Raw genomic sequence first — 24,971 nt, forward strand, 5'->3', positions numbered from 1 at the left:
CAAGGGTTAAAACGAAAAAAGGAGAAATTATTTTATTTTATTTTATTTTATTATTTTTTGAGTTGGAGTGCAGTGGCATTCTCCCGGCCACCACAGCCTCGACCTGCTGAGCTCCGGCGATACTTCCGCCTCAGCCTTCCAGGTAGCCAGAACTACAGGCGCGTGCTATCACGCCCGACTAATTTTTGATTTATTGTAGAGAGGAGGTCTCGCCAAGTTGTCCAGGTGGGTCTCAATCCCGCGGGCCCTGGCAATCCACTTGCCTCAGCCTTCCAAAGTGCTGGGATTACAGGCTGAGGAGAAATGATTTTAACAAACCATTGCCAAAATAGTCCACTACATACGAAGTAAAACAAGCATACCTGTGTGTTCTCCCTTCTCTTTTCTTCCTCTTCTTTTTTTTTTCAAAGCAGGATTTATTGAGAGCAGAAAAGCTCCCACAGTGGGAGGGGCCTCGAAGGGGTTACCCTCTTTTTCTTTTATTACTACTCCTCTTTCCAGAGCCTAGGATTCTCTTCCAGAAAGTTATTAACCAATTAGCATTAATTCATGTTCTTGCCTTGTTAAAAAGGAGTATTAACATTTTTGGAGTATTGGGGAAATAGTTTCTTCAGAAAGAAATGAAATAGTATGGGAACTTTTTAGAGCTAAGCTAAGTCTTAGTGATCACTAAACCTTTTTGGTTTTGTTTGCTTGTTTGTGATTGCTTTTACAAATGAGGATTCTAAGGCCATGAGAATCATCCACTTTCTTCACTCATAGAGTGGGGTCCAGAGTTCCCAGAATGATAAAATGATAACCTTTTAGACCTCTGGAATGCTTAATGTTTCCAATTCTTTCAAACCATTCGGCATTTGCATGCTTCTCCTCTGACTGTGCTTCAGAGACTATATGCTGGTGGCTAAAAGGGAGTGTCAAGTCTACTTCAGTTCATTAAGACAACTCTATCACTTACCAGCTATGTGACCAAAGGCAAGTATCTTAACCTTTTGGTCAAATGGAGATAATAGTAGCCAGGTCCATTGTAAAGAATACATGAAGCAGGGCTCAGTGGCTCAGCCTGTAATCCCAGCACTTCGGGAGGCCAAGGCAAGTGGATTGCCTGAGCCCGTGGGTTCGAGACCAGCCCAGGCAACTTGGCAAGACCTCATCTCTACAATAAATAAAAAAAAAATTAGCTGGGCATGCATGCCTATAGTTCCAGCTACTTGAAAGGCTGAGGCAGAAGGATTGCCGGAGCCCAGTGGTCGACGCTGGGTGGCTGTGAGCATGCCACTGCACTGCAGCCTGGGTGACAGAGTGAGACTACAACTCAAAAAAAAAAAAGGATACATGAAATAATACATATAAGCAATTTACACAGTGCTGTATATATTAAAAATATGCAGTTATCAACATCAGTATCGTTGTTATCACTATCATCATCCTTTATTCAGGGAGCTGCAGCTCCTAAATATTATTTGAACCTTATAGCTAGAGATTCTCTGGAATTCTTATCATTTCCATTGGTTTCTAGGATGTGAAAGTAAGACTAGATCCCTCTGAAATACAACTTGCTATAATTTCTGTCTGCTGTCTTTATCCCTCGACAGATGTTTCTGAGAAGCAGCTTAGATTTCCTAATATGGAATGCCACTTTTACTACCTGTGCTTTTGACATCTGTTTTGTATCATTTTCTTTATTATAAACCATTTGAAGCATTTCAGTTATGCCAAACTGAGTTTATGTAATTGAAGAAATAGCTTTGGATATTTATCTGTACAAGGTATTTAACCTTTACTAGGTGCATTAATAGGGAAAATCAAGTAGATAGTTCTCAGATTGTTTTTCTAGCATTAATCCTAGTATTTATGTAGCTCTGACTTTCTTTAGGAAGGTAAGGGGTAATATACATTAAAGATAAAACACTTCACCGCTGGAGAGTGATGAGAATGGCAGTGAAATTCACCTTCATCATATGGTGAAATCACAAAATCCCTAACTGGTGACACCTTATTTTCGATTTATTTTAATATTCCTTTATTCTAAAGAATTCCAGGATCCTTTAAAGCAGTGCTTCTCAAACTTTTAATGTGTATATAGAGCACATGAGAATCTCACTCAAATACAGATTCTGATTCGTAGGTCTGGGGTAGAACCCAGGACCTGCTTATCTGACAGGTTTCCAGGGGATGTTTGTGCTGGTAGTTGGAGGACCCCATTTCCCACTTTAAGTAGCAATGCTTAGTAGTGCATTATAGCTGCAGGATGGTGTGAACAGTGCTATAGAGTTTCACAATAATTAATTCCTGGAAAGCAGTAGGAGATTGTTTAATCATCTGAATCTACATGAAACTATCAACAGCAACAACAAAATTTCAAACCTTCCCCACCAGGTCAGATGAAACAATTGGCACCAGATGGGACCTTAAAAGAAGTACTTGCTCTCCTTTCCTGTCAGCACAGTGCCTCAGTAGATCCTGGATTACTGTCACGTCCTTCTACGTAGCCCTTTGTAGGAATATCTTACACTCTCCCCAGTCTGTTTTCCTTAAACACCACTGAATCATCCTCCTCCTTCCGCCTGAGTCCCACTCTCTTCCTTTCAGAATTCCTCAGTAGGTTCTATTGTTTATCTAATACCTTATCAAATATAATTACATTGACTAAATTACTTAACCTCTCTAGGTCTGTTCCCTTTTCTATAAAACCAACCTGTACTTGATGGGTGTTCCCAAAACCGTCACAGTCATTTGAGGAACTTTTTAAAGAAACCACTCATAGCTGGGCCTTACCACAGATGTACTCAGTTATAATCCCCAGTGTGGAACCAGGGACACTTTGAGCCCTGGAGTTTGAGGCCAACATGGGCAACACAGTGAGACCCTCATCTCTTAAAAAAAAAAAAATCTCTATAGTCTTAGGAGTTAGGAGAGAACTAAGCACCCTCAAGTGACTTGCCTCAGATCTACTGAATTAGATAATATCGAAGGTCTCTCTGCCCAGCCCAAAATGCCTCCATTCCATTTCTATGTCTTATACTCAAGGTTTTCCAATACACGATCTATACTGTATCCTCGGCTTAGTGCCACCTCTGTGAGGACAGAAACCTCATCTTTTTTTTTTTCCTGTAATATTCCCTGATATAGCACCCAGTCTAATACCCAGTGCACAAGAGAAGTTATTAAATATTTATTAAAGGAATGCCCTCCCTTCTTTTCTGAATTTTATGAAATCTTACTTGAACTCAGACCTTGCCTCTCCTCAAGAAGTACTCCTTCAACAGGAAGTACTTCTGATTTATTTTCACTCTCATAGATCTTCTCATGAATGGGTATGGTCCTAGGTCCAATTCTTCATCTAATTATCACTTGTTTAATGTTGGTTATTGTTTCATTTGTATCAGGTTTGTTTCTCCCACTGGAGTATGAGTTCCTTAAAAGCAGAAAATATCTGAATAGTTTTGTGTCCTTCCCAGAATTTCTCTACTCTTAGCTCAGAGCAGAAATCTTCCTTCCTTTCCTTCCTTCCTTTCCTTCCTTCCTTTCCTTCCTTCCTTTCCTTCCTTTCCTTCCTTCCCTTCCCTCCCTTCCCTTCCTCCCTTCCCTCCCTTCCTCCCTCTCTCCCTCTCTCCCTCCCTTCTTTCTTTTTTTCCTTCTTTCTTTCTCTCTCTTTCTCTTTCTTCATAGGATCTTACTCTGATACCCAGAATAGAGTGCAGTGGTGTGGTCAGAACTCACTGCAGCCTCAAACTCAAGCTCAAGTTATCCTCCTGCTTCAGCCTCCCAAGTAGCTGGGACTACAGGCACATGTCCTAATACCTGACTTCAGAGTAGAAATTCAAGTCCCAGCTTCCAGAGTTTTTGATGCTCCAGCCACTCTGGCCTTCTGGCTTCTCCTCTGCCAAGTGTCTTGACCCTAAGGGCCTCTGCACTTGCTATGCCTACGATGTTTTCTTCTTGATAACCATGACTTGTTTCCTTACTTCTTTAAGACTTTACTGAAATATTACCCACTCTATGAGTCCTTAACTGACTACTGGGTGTGAAAGTATACTCCTTGAGCATCTCAGTACTTCTTATCCCCTTTTTTTTCTCCAGAGCATTATTATCTTGGTAGATACTATAGAACTTATTGATTTTGTCTCCCTTGAAGCATATAAATTCTTTGTGAGAGCTGGAGACTTAGTTTCATTCACTGCCATACCTTTAGTACCTAAAATAATGTCTAACAGTGTGCGCACTCAACACACATTCATAGAATGTATGTATATATAATTGTGATTAGTTGACTTACATAGACATCATGACTGAGCTTGCTTGATCAATCCACTCTTCCTCTGAGAATCTCTGAGAATTCCCACAATCTGCCAGTTGATGTCATATCCTGCCACTGTATAAAATACTGCTATGGACAGTGTACTAAAAATTACCTGCTCCTTTTTAGGGCTCTTGTAAGAAATAACCTCTATGGTCACCCAGGCACAGTGGGGTCATGCTTATAATCTGAGCTACTCAGAAGACTGAGTTTGGGAGGATCACTTGAACACAGGAATTCGAGGCTACCACTGGGTAACATAGTAAGAACACATACATCTTTTTAAAAGAGAGAGAGAGAGAGAGAGAGAGAGAGAGAGAGAGAGAGAGAGAGAGAACCTGTGGTCTTCATCTGAGGAATCAGGCAGAGAATTAAAGTTAGGTAGGTCCCAATACCTCAGTTCACCAACAGTAGTGCTATCTTTATTTGGTAGATTTGAAGATTAATTGAGTTAGAAAGTACCAGACACCTGAAAGGACCACTGTAAGTGTTAGTCCTTTGGCTATAACTAATTATCAAATGATCAGGATTTTTTCCCTTCTGAAACGTTCCTTGGTAAAGTGGGAAAATAAGTTTATCCTGTAATTTGAAGTAAGTAGAGGTCTATTTTTCTTCAAAGCAGCTTATTAAACTTTTGATTTTAAAAGGTTTTATAAGTTTTTTTTTTACAATTTCTCCATAAATATCTTAGGATGGTAATATTTAGATATTGACATGTATATGCTCTGTTCTGTTTCTATTCTCTGTGTGATCTCATTTACCCAAAATCTTCTATTATCATTTAAGCCTATGATTCAGGAACCTCTGCTCCAAATTTATCCCATCTCCACCCCCTAATACAAATCTCTTCTTCCAGCATTCCCTGTCTCTGTAAATGGTGAAACCAATTATGTAATTCCTTAAACCAGAAAGTCATCACCACCTTTTTCCTTCTTTCTCCCATGCATCCAGCCACTCATTAGATCCTGCTAAGTCTACCTCCTTGCTGTTTTTACCTCCATTTGCTGTTGTCTATGCCAGTTGCTGCTACTGTAGTCAAGGGCTGAAGTTACAGTCTGGTCTTCTACCTCCAGTCCAGTCCTCTCCAGTTCAGTCTCACACAGCAGACAAAATGATCTTTCTATTATTACATTTTTCTGGTTAAATATTGTGGAAATAAATGAAGACTACCCCAATAAGAGCACAGACTATTTATTCCAAGCTTGCTGTAGGGAGGGAGTTAACCATCATCCCTTACCTTTGGTGAAGACTCCAAGATAGGCAGGGTAACTTTATTGTGGAAAAAAAGGAAAGGCTTCCAATAGGCTTTTTTGATTGAAGGTGTTGCCATGGGGATGCTGGAAATAGACTGGCTTGAAGGGGATATGCTATGTGATTGAATTGGGAAGTGTATTTGGCTTCCTCTGGTTGGTCCCTAAATTGAAAGCAGGAGGATAAAATTCTGGAAGGAAAAACTGGCAGTCATTGACCAAATCCTGACTTTTCTGGGCCAATTGCTACAGAAGTTGTGACTAGGCATCCTGGGTTGGTGCTGCAGAGATTGTGGGCCAGAGTTCTTTTGTCACATATAATCCAACCATTGTTTGCATATTCAGTTTATTGAACTGTTTAAAGGCTTCTTAAGATCCTTAGTATCACATACAAAGCCTTCTGTAAAATTCCATGCCAGACTGATAGCTACCTGAGAGCAGGATAGTGTGTTTCCCACACCTGGCACAGTTTGTGAAACAATACACACACGCATACACATACACACACGTACATTTACATATGTATATGTGTGTTATATATACATATATATGTATAAACACACACACATATATACACATGAAATCTGAGTACATAGAAAGAAAAGGGAAATAACAACCAAGGTAGTGGCAGATGGTACTGTTAAAACTTTAAACCTTAAAAGACATAATTATTTTTCTTTCTTTCTTTTTTTTTTTAGAGACAGAGCCTCATTCTGTTGCCCAGGCTGCATACAGTGGGGCAATCCTAGGCTCAAGCAATCCTCCTGCTTCAGCCTCCTGAGTAGCTGGGACCATAGGCACATACCACCATACCTGGCTAATTTTTTTTTTTTTTAGAGAGAAGATCTCACTATTTTGTCCAGGCTGATCTTGAACTCCTGGCTTCAAATGATCTTCCAGCCTCGGCCTCCCAAAGTGCTGGAATTACAGATGCGAGCCACCACATCTGGCCAAAAGACAAAATTCTATTTACCAATTTTTTTGGTAACAATACAATTTTTTTTTTTTGAGTTGGAGTCTCACTCTTGTCGCCTAGGCTGGAGTGTAGCAGCACACTCACAGCCACCACAACCTCCACCTGCTGGACTTAGATGATCCTGCCACCTCAGCCTTCCAAGAAGCCGGAACTACAGATGCATGCCGACCCATCCATCTAATTTTTGTAATTTATTGTAGAGACAAGATCTCACCAAGTTGCCCAGGCTGGTCTTGAACCCGCAGGCTCAGGCAGTCCTCTAGCCTCAGCCTCTTAAAGTGCTGGGTTTACAGGCTGAGCCACTGCGCCTGGCCTGGTAACAATAAATTTAATAGTAATATTTAGCCTTTTTAATGCTAACCATGATACCAGGTATAAATAAGTACTTGTGGCGAGGCTCGGTGGCTCAGCCTACAATCCCAGCATGTTGAGAGGCCACTAGTAGATTGCCTGAACACGCGGGTTTGAGACCAGTGCAGGCAACTTGGCAAGACCTCGTCTCTACAATAAATCAAAAATTAGCCGGGCATAGTAGCGTGTACCTGTAATTCCAGCTACTTGGAAGGCTGAGGCGGAAGGATCGTCGGAGCCCCTCAGGTCGACGATGGGGTGGCCATGAGTGTGCATGCCACTGCACTCCAGCCTGGGTGACAAAGTGAGAGTCTGACTCAAAAATAAATAAATAAATAAATACTTATATATCCTTTAAAAATTACTTTTAAAAGTAAAAATCATTTTGAATAAATAAATTCATTCAAATACTTATTCTGTAGGCTTAAAGTCAGAATATTGAATTCAAAATTGTTTCTGAAAGAAATTTCTTGAGGCCAAAATATATGAGTTTGTAATTGTGAAAGACAAATCTAGACCTAAGATGCAATGTAGTAATGACTATGTAGAAATATAGATCAAATTTTTTGTTTGTTTGTTTGTTGAGTAGGAAGTCTCACTCTGTTGTCCAGGCTGGAGTGCAGTGGGCTGCTCACGGCTAATTTTTTGATTTATTGTAGATACGAGGTCTCACCAAATTGCCCAGTTTGGTTTTGAACCCCAGGGCTCAAGCAATCCTCTCACCTCTGCCTCCTAAAGTGCTGGAATTACAGGCGTGTGCCAGTGCACCCCTGGCCATACATTACAGTTTTAAAATTCAGAAAATGCAATGAACTTAACACTAAGTGAAATTATATATTTATACATGTAAACAAAATAAAACATATGAACATTAGAATTGATGTATTTAGATGATAGAAATAAGCAGGATTTTTTTTCCTTTTGAATATATATATTTTGAGACTTGGTCTCATGCTGTAGTGCAGTGGCATGATCACAATGATTACAGATCATGGCAACCTCAACCTTCTGGGCTCAGGTGATCCTTCCACCTCAGCCACCCAAGTAACTGGAGCGACAGGCTGTGAGCCATCATACCTGGCTCTTTTTTTTTTTTTTTTTTTTTTAAATAAAGATGAGATTTTGCTGTGTTCCCCGAGGCTGGTCTCAAACTCCTGCAATCTGCCAGCCTTGGCCTCCCAACATGCTGGGATTTTGCTGTGTTCCCCAAGGCTGGTCTTGAACTCCTGCAATCTGCCAGCCTTGGCCTCCCAACATGCTGGGATTACAATTGAGAGCCACTGTGCCTGACCTCCTTTTGAATATTATTTTATTATTTATTTATTTATGTATTTATTTTGAGTTGGAGTTTCACTCTGTCACCTAGGCTGGAGTGTAGTGGCACGCTGATGGCTACCATAGCCACAATCTCCTGGGCTCAGGTGATCCTTCCACCTCAGCCTTCCAAGTAGCTGGGACTATAGGCACACGCTGAATATTCTTTATATCATTATTACATTATCTTTTCAACCAGTTTTTTTAAAGTAGAAGTGTGAAAGCATGAAAGAGGAAACAAAGAAATCTGGGATAGTTTCATTCTTGTAGTGGGTGCAAGTGGTATGATACAACATTTGAATTAAAAATAAAATGTCAGGCAACAAAGCATTGGTCCTCAAGATAAATGTGGCCAAAACTGCATTCAGACTTTGGAGATTTCTATATCAACATAAATACTTTAATTTGATTTGCTATTGAGTTGAGTTCCTTGTATATCCTGTTTATTAATCCATTCTCAGGTGAATAGTTTGCAAATAGTTTTTCTCATTCTGTAGATTATCTCTTCACTCTGTTGATTGTTTCCTTACCTATGCAAAAGCTTTTTAGCTTGATGTAATGCCATTTGTCTATTTTTGCTTTAAGGCCTATACATTTGAGATTTTACCCCAAATACCTTTACCCAGAACAATGTCCTGAAGTGTTTTCTTTCATTAATTTAATAGTTTTAGGTCTTATACTTAAATCTTTAATCCATCTTGATTTGATTTTTGTGTATGATGAGAGATGGTTTATTTCTTCTGCATATAGATATCCAATTTTCCCAGCACCGTTTATTGAAGAGGCTATCCTTTCTTCAGTGTATGTTCTTGGCACGTTTGTTGAAATGAGTTGGATATGAATGAGTGAATTTATTTCTAGGTTGACTATTCTGTTCTATTGTTCTATTGCATCTGTTTTTAATGCTAGTACCATGCTGCTCTGGTTAATATAGCCTTGTAGTATATTTTGAGGTCATTAATGTGATACCTCCAGCTTTGTTCTTATGCTCAGAATTGCTTTGGCCATTCATGATCTAGCACTTAAATTTTGGATGATAGCACCTCCTCTTTCCTTCCCTATTTAACTATAAATAACTTTATTATAAAATAGCTTCTTCTTGGCTGAATTTTCTAAGCATTTATTAAGCAACTAACGATACTGTGTGTCAGGTCCAGTGTTGAATACTGGGAATGCCAGAACACAAAAATCTTTGCTCTCAAGCAAACTTTTGGGTAGGAAGTGGTAGGGAGAAAAACATGTAAATTCTTTCAGAACAAGGTGATGGGAATTATAATGGATATATGCTTAGAGTGCTATGGGAGCACAGGGGAGACATTTATCTAGCATTTTTCATCCTTTGGGGAGGTAACACCTGAACTTCATCATGAAGGACCTGTGGGAATTAACCATGGTGAGAATTTTAACAATGGAAGTGAAAACAGAGGGGGGGATGAGGGGCATAAATGGAGAGTCATTGAATGTTTTGGATGACTTATGTTTAGATTTGAGTCGTATTATTCTGACTATTGAGAGAAGTGTTGAAAGCTGTAAGAATGTGAACTTGTGTGAGAGATGAGAACTGAATAAATTAGTAAGATGGGATATAGATTCTGTGGAATTTGAGCTTCTTGTTTTCTCTTGTGGATGACTAGAAGAATGCTGGGACCAACTGAGAGAAGGAGATACCTTGTTCAGGACAGCAATCTCCTACCTATTGTTTAGAAGTTACTCTTGTCATAGATTTGTATAGGCAAACTTAGTGTGGTGTGTGTGCAAGTACAAAATAATTTTATTTCTGAAGGCATGGGAGTGCTGTTATTCCAACTGTTCTCTTGAGCCTTTCGGTGCTAATTAAATTTTAAAACATTAAGATAAGAGCCCAGCATGGTGGTATGCCCCTGTAGTCCCAGCTACTCAGGAGGCTGAGGTGAGAGGATCACTTGAGCCCAGGAGCTTGATGCTGCAGCAAGCTATAATTGTGCCACTGCACTCCAACCTGGATGACAGAGTGAGATTTCATCTCCATAAATAAATAAGTAAACAATTCGTGACCCGCCTGGGCAGCAAGACCTCATCTCTGCAATAAATCAAAAAATCAGCCGGGCGTGGTAGTGCATGCCTGTAATTCTGGCTACTCGGAAGGCTGAGGCGGAAGGATCGCCAGAACCCAGCAGGTCGAGGCTGCAGTGGCCAGGAGCGGCCACTGCACTCAATTCTGGACGACAGAGTGAGACTCCAACTCAAAAAAAAAAAAAAAAAAGTATTCAAGCAAACAAAAATTGAGATTATAAGATAATACTAGAATTTCTGAATTTTTAAAAATTTCTGTACATTCTCATCTGCTTTTCATTCTCCCCTTACTATCTTATTGTCATATTTTTAAGTTATGAAGAGAAAATGTCACATAAAATTATTGTGTTTGATGTAATTTTTTTATTCTTATGACATAGAATACTAAGAGTTATGTGTGTTTTTAGGGTGTTTTCAAGGCTCTGGATCTTAATCATATCATCAAACTTCTTGAAAAGACTGGCAAAGTAAGTAAGCTTTGAGAGGAAATTACTCTGCTACATCTCTTATAAACTTTTGTTTCCCTGAGTGGTAACATGTGTTTTCCCAAATGTCTCACTTATCTCTTTTTGTTTCAAACAGTATATATCTTACGTTCAAGGACTGTTTAAATTTAATATAAATATATTTAATGACTTAGGGAGGCTAGAGAAGAACAGATTTGCATTTATGGAATGGGTAAACTCATGGTGTATGTAAACAGAAGCAGTTATAACAGTAGAGAAAGGGTCATTGAGCCTCTGTTAAGTACTTACTACCAAGTAGGATTGGAGAGGGGGAGTAGTAGAAAAAGATTATCGTGATGTACTAATTAAAATTCCCTGATATGAAATTAGGATGGATACACATACACACACACACTCATAGATACTTTATTTTGAGAGATATATTATATAAAATGAATGAAAATAAAATTATTTGAGACACAAGATTAAAAATTGAGAGTTTAGGCACTGGGAGAAAAGATAACAAATATGCATGCACACATGCACACACCACATGATGTTATCTAAGAATTGACTGCCTAAAAGCCTCCACACACTGTAAAATTATGTAGCAATTTCTAAAGAAGAGTGTTTTCTTTGTGGTTTGTTTGTTTTTGAGTTGTGTTCTCACTCTGTTTGCTACCCAGGTTGAAGAAGTGCAGTGGGATGATCACAGCTGATCACAGCCTCTACCTCCCGGGCTTAGGTGATCCCTTCACCTCATCCTCCTGAGTAGCTGGAACTACAGGTGTGCCACCACTCTTGGCACATTTAATATGTACGTTTTAATATGTGGTGAGTGACTCATGCCTGTAATCCCAGCATTTTGGGAGGCTGAGATAGTAACATTGCTTGAGCCCAGGAGTTCAAGACCAGCCTGGGCAACATAGCAAGACCTCAATCCTACAAAAAATAAAAAACAATTAGCTAGGTTTAGTGGTGCTCACCTGTAGTCCCAGTTACATGGGAAGCTGAGGCATAAGGTTCACCTGAGCTCAGGAGGTCAAGACTGCAGTAAGCCATGATCATGCCACTGTACTTTAGCCTGGACGACAGAGTGAGACCTGAACTAAAAAAAAAAAAAAAAAAAAAAGAAAGAAAGAAAAGGAAAAAGAAAATGGGTTGTCCATGGTATAGCCTATCAAAACAAAATGATGTCCTATAATAGTAGGCACAAAAATTTAATCATTGTTTTAACACTTTTTTAGTCACTACTTTTTTACATAGGAAGAAGAAAAACATAAAATGATAATAACTCTATAAGAATAATTTACCTTTTACTGGTTATGATTTTTGTGAAAAGTTGTTTTTTAAATTGTGACACTATCTGTATTAAAAAAGAAAACATAACTTCATAGAGCTGCTATTAGCTGTTTATTAAGGCTAGGAAAAAGCAGATAGATAATGTCACAGCTTCTAAGCAACCATTTAAGAAGATTAAAAAGACAGAATTCAGTCATAAAAACACTTCACTGTACCACTGAAGTTTTGTTTAATTATTTCCATTTTGGTTTATTTTAAATTTCCATTTCTAATTGACTGAAGATGTTTGGTTTACACAGAACATTGAGCATATCTTAGAGGCTAAAAATACTATTTCTAGAGTCAAATTGCCAAATTTGACTCTTAACATTCCACTTTTTAGCTGTGTTTTTGAACATATAAGTGTTTTACTTTGTGTTTCCTATTCTGGAAAAGAGGGATAATCATGGTATCTTCTGACAGAGTCATTTTGAAAATAATTGAAGTGGTATGTATATAAAGTGTTTATGTGGTACATGGTATAAAAAACATGTTCATTGTGCTTCAGCTATTGTTAATACTATTTCTGGAAACAATTACTGTTTTTATACTACCCTAGTTTTGATTTCCAATTTCCTAATCAAATTTAGATGATAGTTTATTTTTTATTGATACATAATATCATTTTTACATATTTATGGCTACATGTGACATTTTTTTACATGCACAGAATGTATAATGATCAAGTCAGAGTATTTAGGATACCTATCATCTCGAGTATTTATCATTTCTATGTGTTGGGAACATTTCCAATTATATCTTCCAGCTATTTTGAAATATACATTGTTTAACTATAGTCACCCTGCTGTGCTATCAACCTTTAGAAAGTATTCTTTCTATCTAACTGTATATTTGTACCTATCTTACCCTCTTTATCCCTCCCCACACCCTTCCCAGACTCCTGCAATCATCATTCTAGTCTTCAACTCCATGAGATCAACTATTTTAGCTCCCACATATGAGTAAGAACATGCAATTATTTGTCTTTCTATGTCTGGCTTATTTCACTTAATGATTTCCAGTTCCATCCATGTTGCTACAAATGACAGGATTCATTATTTTTTATGACTCAATAATCCATTGTGTATATATACCACATTTTCTTTATCCATTCATCTGTTGATGCACACTTAGGTTGATTCCTTATCTTTGCTATTGTGATTAGTATTGCAAGAAGTGTGGTGCAGGTATCCCTCTGATATACTGATTTCCTTTTGTTTACAAATCCCAGTAGTGGGGTTGCTGGATGATATGTAGTTCTGAGAGTTTATTTATACCTTCACTGTTTCAGAAGACATTCTATAATGCTTACATTAAAGTACAATAATTTAGGAATTATTTGATAATTTAAATGTGCCTACTGTCTTTTTATATATTGAAGAATTTTTTAAAAAATCTCAACAGATTTAATACACCAAAGAACTAAAAAAGATTATTTGTTTTAGGATTTGGAAGAAAAACAACTTAAATCTGTCAAGAAACTGGTGCAGTATTATCAGAATGGACTTGTATCCTTTACATATATATGTATATTTGTTTCATTTATCCTGAAATGGAATTTTTGTTAGAAAATGTATTAGTTTGCTATTGCTGCTGTAACAAATTACCACTAATTTAGTGACTTAAGACTACATAAATGGCTCTATTTATGAATGCCTCTCATAGGCTGGCTGTAGAAGTTGCAAAACTTAGCATAGATAAGTTAGGGAAGTATCTTGGTCATTTCTCTAGGAAGTTAACAGACCTTTATACATCTAGTATATCCAGCTCTCCCATCTCTTCCTATAAAAATCCTAGAAAGAGGCTAAAAGTAATAGGATTCAACCAAGTAGTCACAGCTACTATGATTTTTTAGCTATAAAACAAAACCAGTGAAATTTGTTTATGTGTCAATAGGATTTTTTAAAATAGACTTTTTACCTGAAGACCTAGAAAGGCTAAATTTTGCTTTCACATTAGTTTTAAATGAAATAAAATCCCAATCCATTTAAACTTTAAACACAAGAAAATGTATCTCAATTAAATATTAGTAAAGTAGTGCTATGAAGTAAGATTTAGCTTGCTTATTCTGAGACACTGTATGTTTTTGTGTATGGGGTTGGAAATGAAGCATATTGTGCATAATCAAGAAGTTAATTTTTCCCATGTACTCATTGCCATTGGAAGTTATTGATCAACTGAATCTGTATTGTGGTAGTTTGTAATCTAATTCTAGAGTTGTGAGAGGAAAAATAATTGAACTAGCAGTTACTAAGACAAAAATTAAGTAATATTTCTAAAATATGATTCTAGGTTTTCTTCTTTAGACTTCAAAGTAAGAGTAATTAAAATAGTTATCTATCACATTCAACAAAATAGGTGGAATTTTAGACTTTCTTGGAAGAAATGCTATAAAAAATGTTATTTATTTTTTTAATTTTATGTTTATATACAGATGGGGGTCTTGCTATGTTGCCCAGGCTGGTCTTGAACTTCTGACTGCAAGCAATCCTCCCGCCTGGGCCTCCCAAAGTGCTGGGATTATAGGCGTGAACCATCATGCATGACCCAGAATATGTTAATAAAGATAATAATCTTAATTCTGTTTCTTAACCAAAAATATTAAAGCCTTTAAGGGATTTAGCACAGATATTTAAAATTCTGAATCTGTGTGCAGGAAAAATTAAAAACCGGCCTCATTTTTTAGAATCTGCATATGATATCATAAAATTGTGTGGGTAAGTTGTCTTTCTTTAACTTTATTTTGTATTAACTTGTACTATTTTATTATGTTTTATTTTGTATTACAAAGATATTATGCATTGCAGTGTAGCAGAGTGATACAGAACTCAGAAAATTTTCATTGATAATATGATTCCAGCAGTTGATACTTTAAAGGTAGTCCATTTTATTGTAGTCTGGTTGCTAGCAATAAGACATTAAATTCTAAGTATACTAAAATCTTTTCATAGAATTAATGCGCTCAAGTGATGAGAAATATTACACGAAATTGCAGTATTTTTAGAGAATCCTTGAGTAAATTTGTAGATAATAACTATAGTTTGGTCTAGTTTTTTTTTCTCTGTCTTTAGAAAATTTGACTCTATAAGATATATTAGGTTCAGCTGGGCTCGGTGGCTCAGCCTGTAATCCCGTGCCTTTGGGAGGCTGAGGTGAGTGAATTGTCTGAGCCCACGGGTTCAAGACCCGCCTGGTCAACTTGGCGAGACCTCATCTCTACAATAAATCAAAATGAGCTGGGCATGGTACGCACGTCTGTAATTCTGGCTACTCGGAAGGCTGAGGCGGAAGGATCGCCGGAGCCCAGCAGGTTGAGGCGGTGGTGGCCGGGAGCAGCCACTGCACTCCAGTCTGGGCGACAGAGTGAGACTCCAACTCAAAAAAAAAAAAAAAAAAAAAGATATATTAGGTTCTGTATCATGTTTTATTTGATTTTCTAAATTTGAATGAAAAATAAAATATCACCAATTATGGTTGGTATATATTTTTAAGTATAAATTAGTGGTAAGAATTATAAAATTAATGTCTCTCATCCTCTCTACTGTTGTTTCTCCAACCAGTTCTGGGAACTATGAATATATTGTGCTTCTTTGCTGCCACATAGTGGCTAATCTAGGTATATATTAAAATCTCCATTTTTAGTTGCTCAATATAATATAGTAAAGGAGACTTATTCAATTGGGAATAAGTCTTCCTGACAATTTTACCTTCTAAACCTTTCTACCAAGTTAACTTTGTAAATAGTATTTTTTAAAATAGACAAATAGTAAAAAGGTTTCGTGGGACTGTATAATCATGGTCTCAAACTCCTGGCCTCAAGAAATCTTCCTAGCCGGGGCAGTGGCTCACACTTGTAATCCCAGCACTTTGGGAGGGGGAGGCGAGAAAATTGCCTGAGTTCAGGGGTTTGAGACCAGCCTGGGCAACTTGGCAAGACCTCGTCTTTAAAAAAAAAAAAAAAAAAAATCCTACTGCCTTGGACTCCCAACATGCTGGGATTACAGGTGTGAGTCACTGCACGCAGCCTATGGTAGATGCTAACTCTCACGTTTAGCAGCAGTAATAGTTAAAATTTTAAAGCCACTTACATTTAATTTTTTGATATCTGAATAAAATAATCAAAATAATATGTTGAATACCTGCAGCATGCCTTTACTTTTTTTTTTTTTTTTTACCTCATGTCTCACTTTGTCACCCAGGCTAGAGTACAGTGACACAATCTTGGCTTACCTCAGCCTTGACCTTCTGGGCTCAAGTGCTCTTCTCACCTCAGCCTCCCTGAGTATCTGTGACTAAGGCATGCACTACGACGCCTGGTTAATTTTTTGATCTTTTGTAGAGACAAGGCCTCCCCATGTTGCCCAGGCTGGTCTTGAACTCCTGGGCTCAAGCAGTTCTCCTGCCTCGGCTTCCCAAAGTGCTAGGATTACAGTCATGAGCTACTGCACCTGACAAATGCCATACTTTTTAATAGGGAATCATGAAAAATAAACAAATTATTACTCTAGTGTTTTCAAGGAACTAATTGGAAATTATTGACATGATATTATATTATGTAAAAAACTTGCCAATTTCAAGGCTGTGCAAGTCGAATTCATAAGCATTGCTTTCAGCATCAGTGCTCCTGCAGTGCTCTGCCAGAGCTGGCTCTCTGTGAAAACTTATGTCTGAGTGTTTTATTGCATAATAGGACAGTCTGCTGAACTGTAGTCTTCACTTTTCCTCATATTTTATAAATATTCACATTATTTTTCCTACTTTGCTGATTTCTACTTATGTCCAAATAATTTCTCTACACCTTGCCCTCACTTGTTTCTCTATTTAAGACATTTTTGGGAGAGCCAAATGTTGAAAATAATAAGGTCAAACCTTCCTGTTTTGGCCTCTAAAGTTATATCTTTTTCACATTGCATCAGAAGTATAATGCTAATTTTTTCATAATCTTTTTGGTTGAAAACTCTTCTGATGCTTTATCTTATAGGTTGTCTGTTTTGGTAGAAAAGGAAAAAAGTTTGGGGACAAAAGTGACTGTTTTTAGAGTTCTTCAAGTTCTTCACCTTTTTTTTTTTTTCCAGTCAGGGTCTCACTCTGTCTCAGGCTGGAGGGCTGTGGCACAATCATGGCTGACCACAGCCTTGACCACCTGAGTTCAGGTCATCCTTCTGCCTCAGTCTCCAAGTGGCTGGGAGGTGGAGGTGCATGCTATTATTCCCATCTAATTTTTTATTTTTTGTAGAGACAGGGTCTTGCTATGTTGTCCAGGCTGGTCTTGAACTGCTGGGCTAAAACAGTGCTCCCACCTTAGCCTCCTAAAGTGCTAGGCATGAGCCACCATGCCTGGCACTTTAATGATCCAGTGGTCAGCTGGATAACAAGTAATAAGTTATTTGTTTCAAATGACCAATTCTGACAAACACTAGAAATGAACTTCTGTGGCATTAATAAAAGTAACCTTTTTTATAGTTTTCCCTCCAAATATCTGTAAATTCAAATTGATCTGTATATTTTACAGCCTCATGTGATAGTTCTCAATGCCATTTTCAACCATTTGGTTAATTTTTCTTGAAAAATGTGAATTCAAAGTCCTAAATATATGGAATATACTTTAAATTACCTAAGAGGTTCAAATTTTGAATTCAAAATGGTTTTGGATTTTTTTTTTTTTTTTTTTGTGAGTCAGGGTCTCACTCTGTCACCTAGACTGGAGTGCAGTGGCACAATCTTGGCTCCCCACAGTCTTGACTTCCTGGGCTCAGGTGATCCTTTCACTTCAACCTCCTGAGTAACTGTGACTACAGGAGAGCACTACCAGTCCAATTAATTTTTCTTCCTTTTTTGTATAGACGAGGACTTGCTATTTTGCTTAGACTAGCCTCGAACTCCTTGGCTCAAGCAACCTTCCCACCTCAGCCTTGCAAATTGCTGGGATTGCATATGTAAACCATGACATGCCAAAATCGTTTATACTCATATATTTTAAAAATAAGTTTTATAATCTCCTTTGAAATTTAGACTAATGATCCAACTTTGTGTGCCTGATCTTTTTATGATTTGTAAATAAGTTATTTTCAAATAACTTAGGTGACAGTAGCAATGCACTTCTAATATTTAATGTTTGTTAACTTGAATTCCTTAGTGTCTGCAAATGCATTTTGTTATGGCTAGAACTCACCCAGTTAATAAGGAAAAGAGCACTGACCTCTAAGAGCAAATAGACTATTGATCTATTGACTAGAATTTCAAAAACCTCAGAAAAAGCCCTTAAACAGTTTTTAAGTTATAGGTGAGCCTAGATCTTTGTTTTATATCAGATTGTTCAATGTTTTCCTAACTTTGACAGAATTATGACTATAATTCATTATTATTTTGCCCTCAAAGAGAAAAAAGAGTCCTAAGTTGTTTGTTTATGTAGTGATGCAGCATGGCTTTCTTAACCCATGCTTTTTATAGCCATCTCGCTTCATTTTTGTAAACCTATTTTATTTTCTCTCCAGTCAGTTAGTTAGAAATACTTAAAAAAAAAATAGTTGTCAATTCTCCAGGGCTAAAGAATAGGATAATATCCTCATTTTATTCTTTTTCTTTTTGTTTTTAAGTCAGAGTCTTACTTTGTCATCCAGACTAGAGTGCAGTGGCACATTCACGGCTGCTGCAACCTTCACCTGCTGCGTTTAGGCAATCCTTCTGTCTCAGCCTCCCGAGTAGCTGGAACTACAGGCACATACCACCACACTCAATTAATTTTTTCATTTATTATAGAGGCAAAGTCTCACTAAGTTGCCCAGGCTGGTCTTGAACCCTTGGGCTCAGGCAGTCCTCTAGCCTCCCAAAGTATTTGGATTACAGGTGTGAGCCACCATGCCCAGCTCATTTTATCTTTAGAAAGGAAATTCTCTTCATTTTACAAATGATGTTTCAATCAAGGACTTTATTAAAAATTACTCTTACATTCTTCATTCTTATTGAAGCTTGCCATTTCTGAAAAAGAAAGTATCGGATGAAATAACTTATGCTGAAGATACTGCTAATTCAATTGCTCTTTTGGGTAAGTTTAGATATCCTTAAGGTAGAGGGGTGTGACATATGACAGGGCCTACAGACAAGAAGAAAATGTCTATTTTTACTATAGAAAAAAAGTTTCACTAACAGTACTTCTCCATATCTCGTATCTTTCCTTATGTTCAAGTTGGAAATTAACCGTAATGTGCTTGGTGATAATTCTTGGTGATAATTCTTATTTTCTGCTCAGGTGTTTCATGATACCAATAATAGTTGTTTTTTAAATGCAAGGGCTGGTAGATACTTCTTTGTTTGACTTGATATTATTTAGTCTAATGAAATGTTTGTTAACTTTTTTTGTAAATCAGAAAGTATATATCCCCCTCTTTTAGTAACCACAAAAGTATTTTCAACTTTGAATGCTAATACTTAATTGCTAGAATCATTGATCACCTAATTTTTCTTTAAATGTTCTTAAATGTTAAATAAAATCATAAATAGTAGAATATTTAGAACTACAGCTTAATGCACATAAAGATGCAGATGCCAGTACTTTGTACATAAAAATATGAAATGTATTATAAAAGAGTAGGCATTTATATCTGGGTTGTTGCTTGATTTTCTAGAGAAAGAAAATAGTTTCCTAGAAAATGAGATCAGTGATAGTCGGGTGCGGTGACTTATGTCTATAGTCCCAGCTACTTGGGAGGCTGATAATGCAGAAGTTCACTTGAGCCCAGGAGTTGGAGGCCGCAGTGAGCCGTGATCAAGCCACTGTACTCCAGCCTAGGCAGCAGAGTAAAATCCTGCCTCAAACAAAAAAGAAAATGGGATCAGTGAAATACTAGCTCTTTGAGTCAACGCCTGAGACATGACAGCATATTCCCCAAACAAATCTTACATTAAATTTATACTTATTAATTTAGATCTTTATATTTACAGGAGAAATAAAAGATATACAATTGATCCAATAAATTAAAAACAGTTTTACTGAATAGTTAGATTTCCAACATTATACTTCATACAGAAAGATATTAGTGGTTCAACTGAAATGAATAAAAAAGCTTTTTTTTCTTTTCTTTTTTTTTGAGTTGGAGTCTCACTGTTTCACCCAGAATGGAGTACAGTGGTACATTCATGACCACTGCATTCTCAACCTGCTGGACTTAGGTGGTCCTTTCACCTCAGCCTTCCAAGTAGCTGGAACTACAGGCATGTGCCACCATGCCCGGCTAATTTTTTATTTATTGTAGAGATGAGGTCTTGCCATGTTCCCCGGGCTAATCTCAAGCCCTTCAGCTCAGGTAATCCTCTCGCCGCTACCTCCCAAAGTTCTGGAATTATAGACGTGAGCCACCACACCTGGTGCATTTTTATTTTTAGCATAGACACTAACCCTTATATATCTAAATAAGGTTTTTTTTTTGTTTTTGTTTTTGCTTGAATTGGGGTCTCACTCTGTCACCTAGACTGGAGTGCAATGACATGATCACGGCTCACTGCAACCTAAACCTCCTTCCACCTCAGCCTCCCAAGTAACTGGGACTACAGGCACAAATCATGCCTGGCTAATGTTTTTGTTGAGACAGGATATGCCATGTTACTAGTCTCGAAAACCTGGGCTCAAGCAATCCTTCTGCCTCAGCCTCCCAAAACGCTGGGATTACAGGCATGAGCCACTGTGCTGGGCCTAAATAAATTTTATAGTCTTTAATTGTAGTTACTTTGAGAAAACTACCCAGAATCCATAGCCTAGAGTAGGCGAAGGAATCATGAAGAATAGATTAAACATGGGTAGTTAAAGACCACCACCTTAGGAAGCAGGCAAGTTGAGACATGATGGGAAATCTTAATTCTTGAATCTCTATCATCAGTGAAAATTTGCAGTGGGAAGCCAACCCAGAGAAGGACATGATAGTATTAATAGAAAAAATTGTAGTTTTTGTTGGTAACATTATTTTTTAAATGTCCCTGTTGCTTTTATTATTTTTAAATGTTGTCCCTAAGAGTGTTGACACACATTTGTATTATAAATACATAGCCCACTTCTTACCAAATGTCGGCCTGCTCTTTGCTTTAATGACTGGTCACCTACCTACAGGATGTATCACTGTCTCATATGAAGGTAATATGAGCCCTTAGCTTTAAATGAGCTTCCTTCACAGAAAACTAACTGCAAGTACTGCTATTCTGTCCCTTAATTTTTTTAATTGCTGGAAACATGAGTTAAAACTGAAATCATCGTATGTGGTATGAAGTGCTGAACAAAGGTTATTTCTGATTTTCACTAATAACTTCTAGTTTCTACCCTATACTGGTAAGTTATGTTTTCTTCCAAATGATACATAGATATTTCTAACTCAGGAACTGAATTCTGGAAATAGATGAGGGAAGAAGTTGGTATTCTGCCCTGAGATTACAAAACAGGAAACTATGAGACATTATCTAAACTTACAGAAATTAAAAGGGTGAAGAAATAGATGAGAAACCCTAGAATTTCCCATAAAAGCATATTTAGTTTTGCTGGAAAAATTTAGTTGTTCCTGTTGCCTAAAGTTTTTAAGACCTAACTCCAAAAGAAGGGTCCAAAAACATTAAATTGAGAGAATACTCTTAAAGCTGTCTTTCTTTGTGTCTTTTGTGAATAGACTCTCCTAAGGCCAGGGTCACGTTCTCCTTTGTGCTTCCTCCTGTGTACTTGCTTCTCTATAGTTACTGACCACCTCCAGAATATTGAACACTCTTGAACACTGTGCAAGACCCAAGGCATGGAGCAATACCTAACTATTCCTTTACTCCCAGAGAAACCAGCCAGATATGGTTCAGTCCCAAAGCTGGTACAGAACACAGATCATTTCTAGAGTCCCACAGATCAATAATTTTTAGATGCCCCTGGGATCATACCTGTAAGACTTCAACAGAGTAGATACAATCCAGTTTGAAATGCAGGCTGAAGCCAATTCAGATATGACTGAAAAGGAGCCCTGTCTATTCCCAGATTCCACCCTGATAACCTGAACATAAAACTATTACCTTTACCGATAGGGAAAATACTGAAAACTCACTCTCCTCTAGTATGCCAGCAAATTGAAGAGCAAAACCACCTGGAACATCTCTAAGCAAAGAATGCATTATTAAAGACAGCAAATTACTGACTCTCTAGTTAGGGAGAAAAATGCTAACTCATATCTTGCCAAAATAATAATAGTATTTGAGTTATGTAGAATTTACTATAAGCTAGACACTGCTCTCAGTTCTTCACTCATATTAACTCATTTATTCCTCACAATTATCTTCAATGTATTAACTTCTGTTAAACCTGTTTTATAGACGAGAAAATTAAGATACAAGTTTCTACAGTTAGTAAATGACAGAGCCAGGGTTTTATCTTAGACATATTAGCTCCAGCATTTATGTTATTAGTTATCATTCTTTTCTTTCTAGAAAGTAAAGACTGAATTGATTGAGAGGCTAAATATATAAGGACAGATTCATGTACTGTGTATACATATATGTATATATGTGTGTGCATGTATATGCAAATATATATATATAATTACAATCCAGTTTGAATCTCTGAGAATATTTTTTGAGAATCATCATATTATTAATATTTTATGCTCAAATTTTGCAAATAAGCTTATTGCAGTGTTATTAAAAGGACTTATTTATCTTTCTGGTAGGTGACTTAATGAAAATACCAAGTTCTGAATTGAGGATACAAATTTGTAAGTGTATTGTTGACTTTTATCATGCAGAACCACCAAAGAAGCATATTCCAGGTGAAGTTTACAAATTTGGTAATAACTTGTGTATTTAGAAAATAGAAAATTCTCATTTGTCTTTGAATTTTAAGGCGACAGTGAGCTCATAAATGTAGCACATTGAAAGAAAATTCTTTTGTAGTCTTGAGCTCTTCGATTATCTTAAAAATTTGTATATATGTATTTGTCTTGAATTTGCATGTTTTTATTTTGATGCTAAATATTCATGACACAATTTGTAAAGTTACACCCAAATTATTTTAATTATAATTATTACTATTATTTAATGCTGCTTATAACATTATTTTCTAACATATTTTATAATTACTCATAATATCTATCCCACCCAGTTAGATGTTAAGTTACTAATGCTGATGCTATTCTCCATCATGTTTGGGAAAAGAGTTCTATATGTCACAACTAAGGGTCTTAATATATAATGGTAAAATGAACCACTGAAATGGGTGGTTCCAAGACGGGGGCACCTGTACTGTGAAGATATAATGTTTTTTAAGACATACTCCCTACCTTCACAGTTTTTGTAATTTATAATCAATCTAGGAAGAGAGAAAAGATAAATAATAGAGTTATTAAGTTATATTTTCCCTAGGAAGTAAGAGACCATGGTAGTTCGAATGAAAGGTTATTTATGACTATAGTCCAATGGGATGACATTAAACTAAAGAAATGAGTAAGGAGTTTAATAAATCCCAAATTTGACTGTGGCAGGAGAATTCCTTGAGAATCCCTTGAGACTAGGAGTTTAAGACCAGCCTGGGCAGCATAGCAAGACCTCATCCCTTAGATAGATAGATAGATAGATAGATAGATAGATAGATAGATAGATAATTAAAATGTCAAATTTTGACTCCTGATGAGATGGAAAGATGAAAATGTTTGGTAGATAATACATACTGGATACTAAAAACAGAAGGGACCAGAAATTTACCCAAATAGAGATGAAAATTGGGGCTAGGCATGATGGTTCACACCTGTAATCCTAGCGGTTTGGGAGACCAAGATGGGAGCATCACTTGACCCAGGAATTTAAGGCTGCAGTGAGCTATGACCATACCACTGCACTACAGCCTAGATGACAGAGCAAGACCTTGTCTCAAAAAATTTTTTTCTAAGTGAAGTTATTAGAATAATTGAGTTTGCCAGAAGATAAAGCACATAAACAACAAGGGACCAAGAACGGCATCATGGAGGTACTAAGGTTTGAAAAACATTATGTAAAGAAACTGGCAGTTGGCCTGGCATGGTGGCTCATGCCTGTAATCTCAGCACTTTGGGAGAACAAGGCAGGAGGATCACTTGAGCCCAGGAGCTAGAGACCAGCCAGGGCAACATAGCAAGGTCTTGTCTTTACAAAAAGTAAAAAAAAACAAATTAGCTGGACATAGTGACACACACCTGTAGTCCCAGCTACTTAGGAGCCCAGGAGTTTTAGGCTGCAGTGAGCCATGATGGTGACACTGTACTCTAATCTGGGTGAGAGAGAGAGAGAGAGGAAATTGGCAGTAAAGGGAGATTCAAAGAGGAGGAAGAAAGCTAAACACTGCCTTGTCTCTTGTACCAATCAATGAAATGTTTGGCAGAGGAAGACAAAATAGTCCCTGTGTCAAATGCTGCAGAGGCTTCTGAATTGAGTAATGAAAAGACCAAGTTAATGTGACATTTGAAAAGTTGTAGTTAATCTTTGATAGCTCTATTAACAAAAAGTCATCAGGGCAAATGCAAGATTAAATAAGTATATTGGAGAGAAGAGGCTTGAGAGAGTAGAGGTTTGAGAGAGAGGGAATAGAGGCAGTTCATGAATGTAGACATATATGTGCATGCATATATATTTATATATGGTACAGTATAGTATTGTTATGCAGACTTATATTTTAAGATTAAATGGTGAAGAGAAAGAAGGGAGATGGAGAACAACTCAACTGGTAGCAAAGCCAAAGAAAGGTTATTTGGATTTTGTTGTTTTTAGGATAGGAAGAAATGCTTGTAGGAGGAGGAGTTGGAAGCTGAGAAACAGGAGATGGGAATTCAAAATTCTCAAAGCACAAGAAGATGGAATTAAGATTACACACTTAGCGTGAACCTTGGCAAAATACAGGTGTGCTTCAGAGAAAGGGAGACAAATGGTATATGACTTAAGACCAGAGAGAGAATATTGTGGTT

General features: G+C 37.2%; 1 protein-coding gene across 1 annotated transcript in view; it reads left to right on the forward strand.

The window, feature by feature from the left end:
• CFAP69 (cilia and flagella associated protein 69) overlaps positions 1–24,971 on the forward strand; it is a 47,328-nt gene that overhangs the window by 1,597 nt on the left and 20,760 nt on the right. The window contains exons 2-6 of the mRNA XM_008056469.1: positions 10,648–10,707; positions 13,473–13,535; positions 14,635–14,738; positions 18,996–19,072; positions 22,710–22,808. Coding sequence (XP_008054660.1) covers positions 10,648–10,707; positions 13,473–13,535; positions 14,635–14,738; positions 18,996–19,072; positions 22,710–22,808 — 403 coding nt within the window. The remainder of the gene's footprint in view (positions 1–10,647; positions 10,708–13,472; positions 13,536–14,634; positions 14,739–18,995; positions 19,073–22,709; positions 22,809–24,971) is intronic.

The sequence above is a fragment of the Carlito syrichta genome, unplaced genomic scaffold (assembly GCF_000164805.1).
Source record: "Carlito syrichta isolate Samal-C Ts95f unplaced genomic scaffold, Tarsius_syrichta-2.0.1 Scaffold302375, whole genome shotgun sequence".
NCBI lineage: Eukaryota > Metazoa > Chordata > Mammalia > Primates > Tarsiidae > Carlito > Carlito syrichta.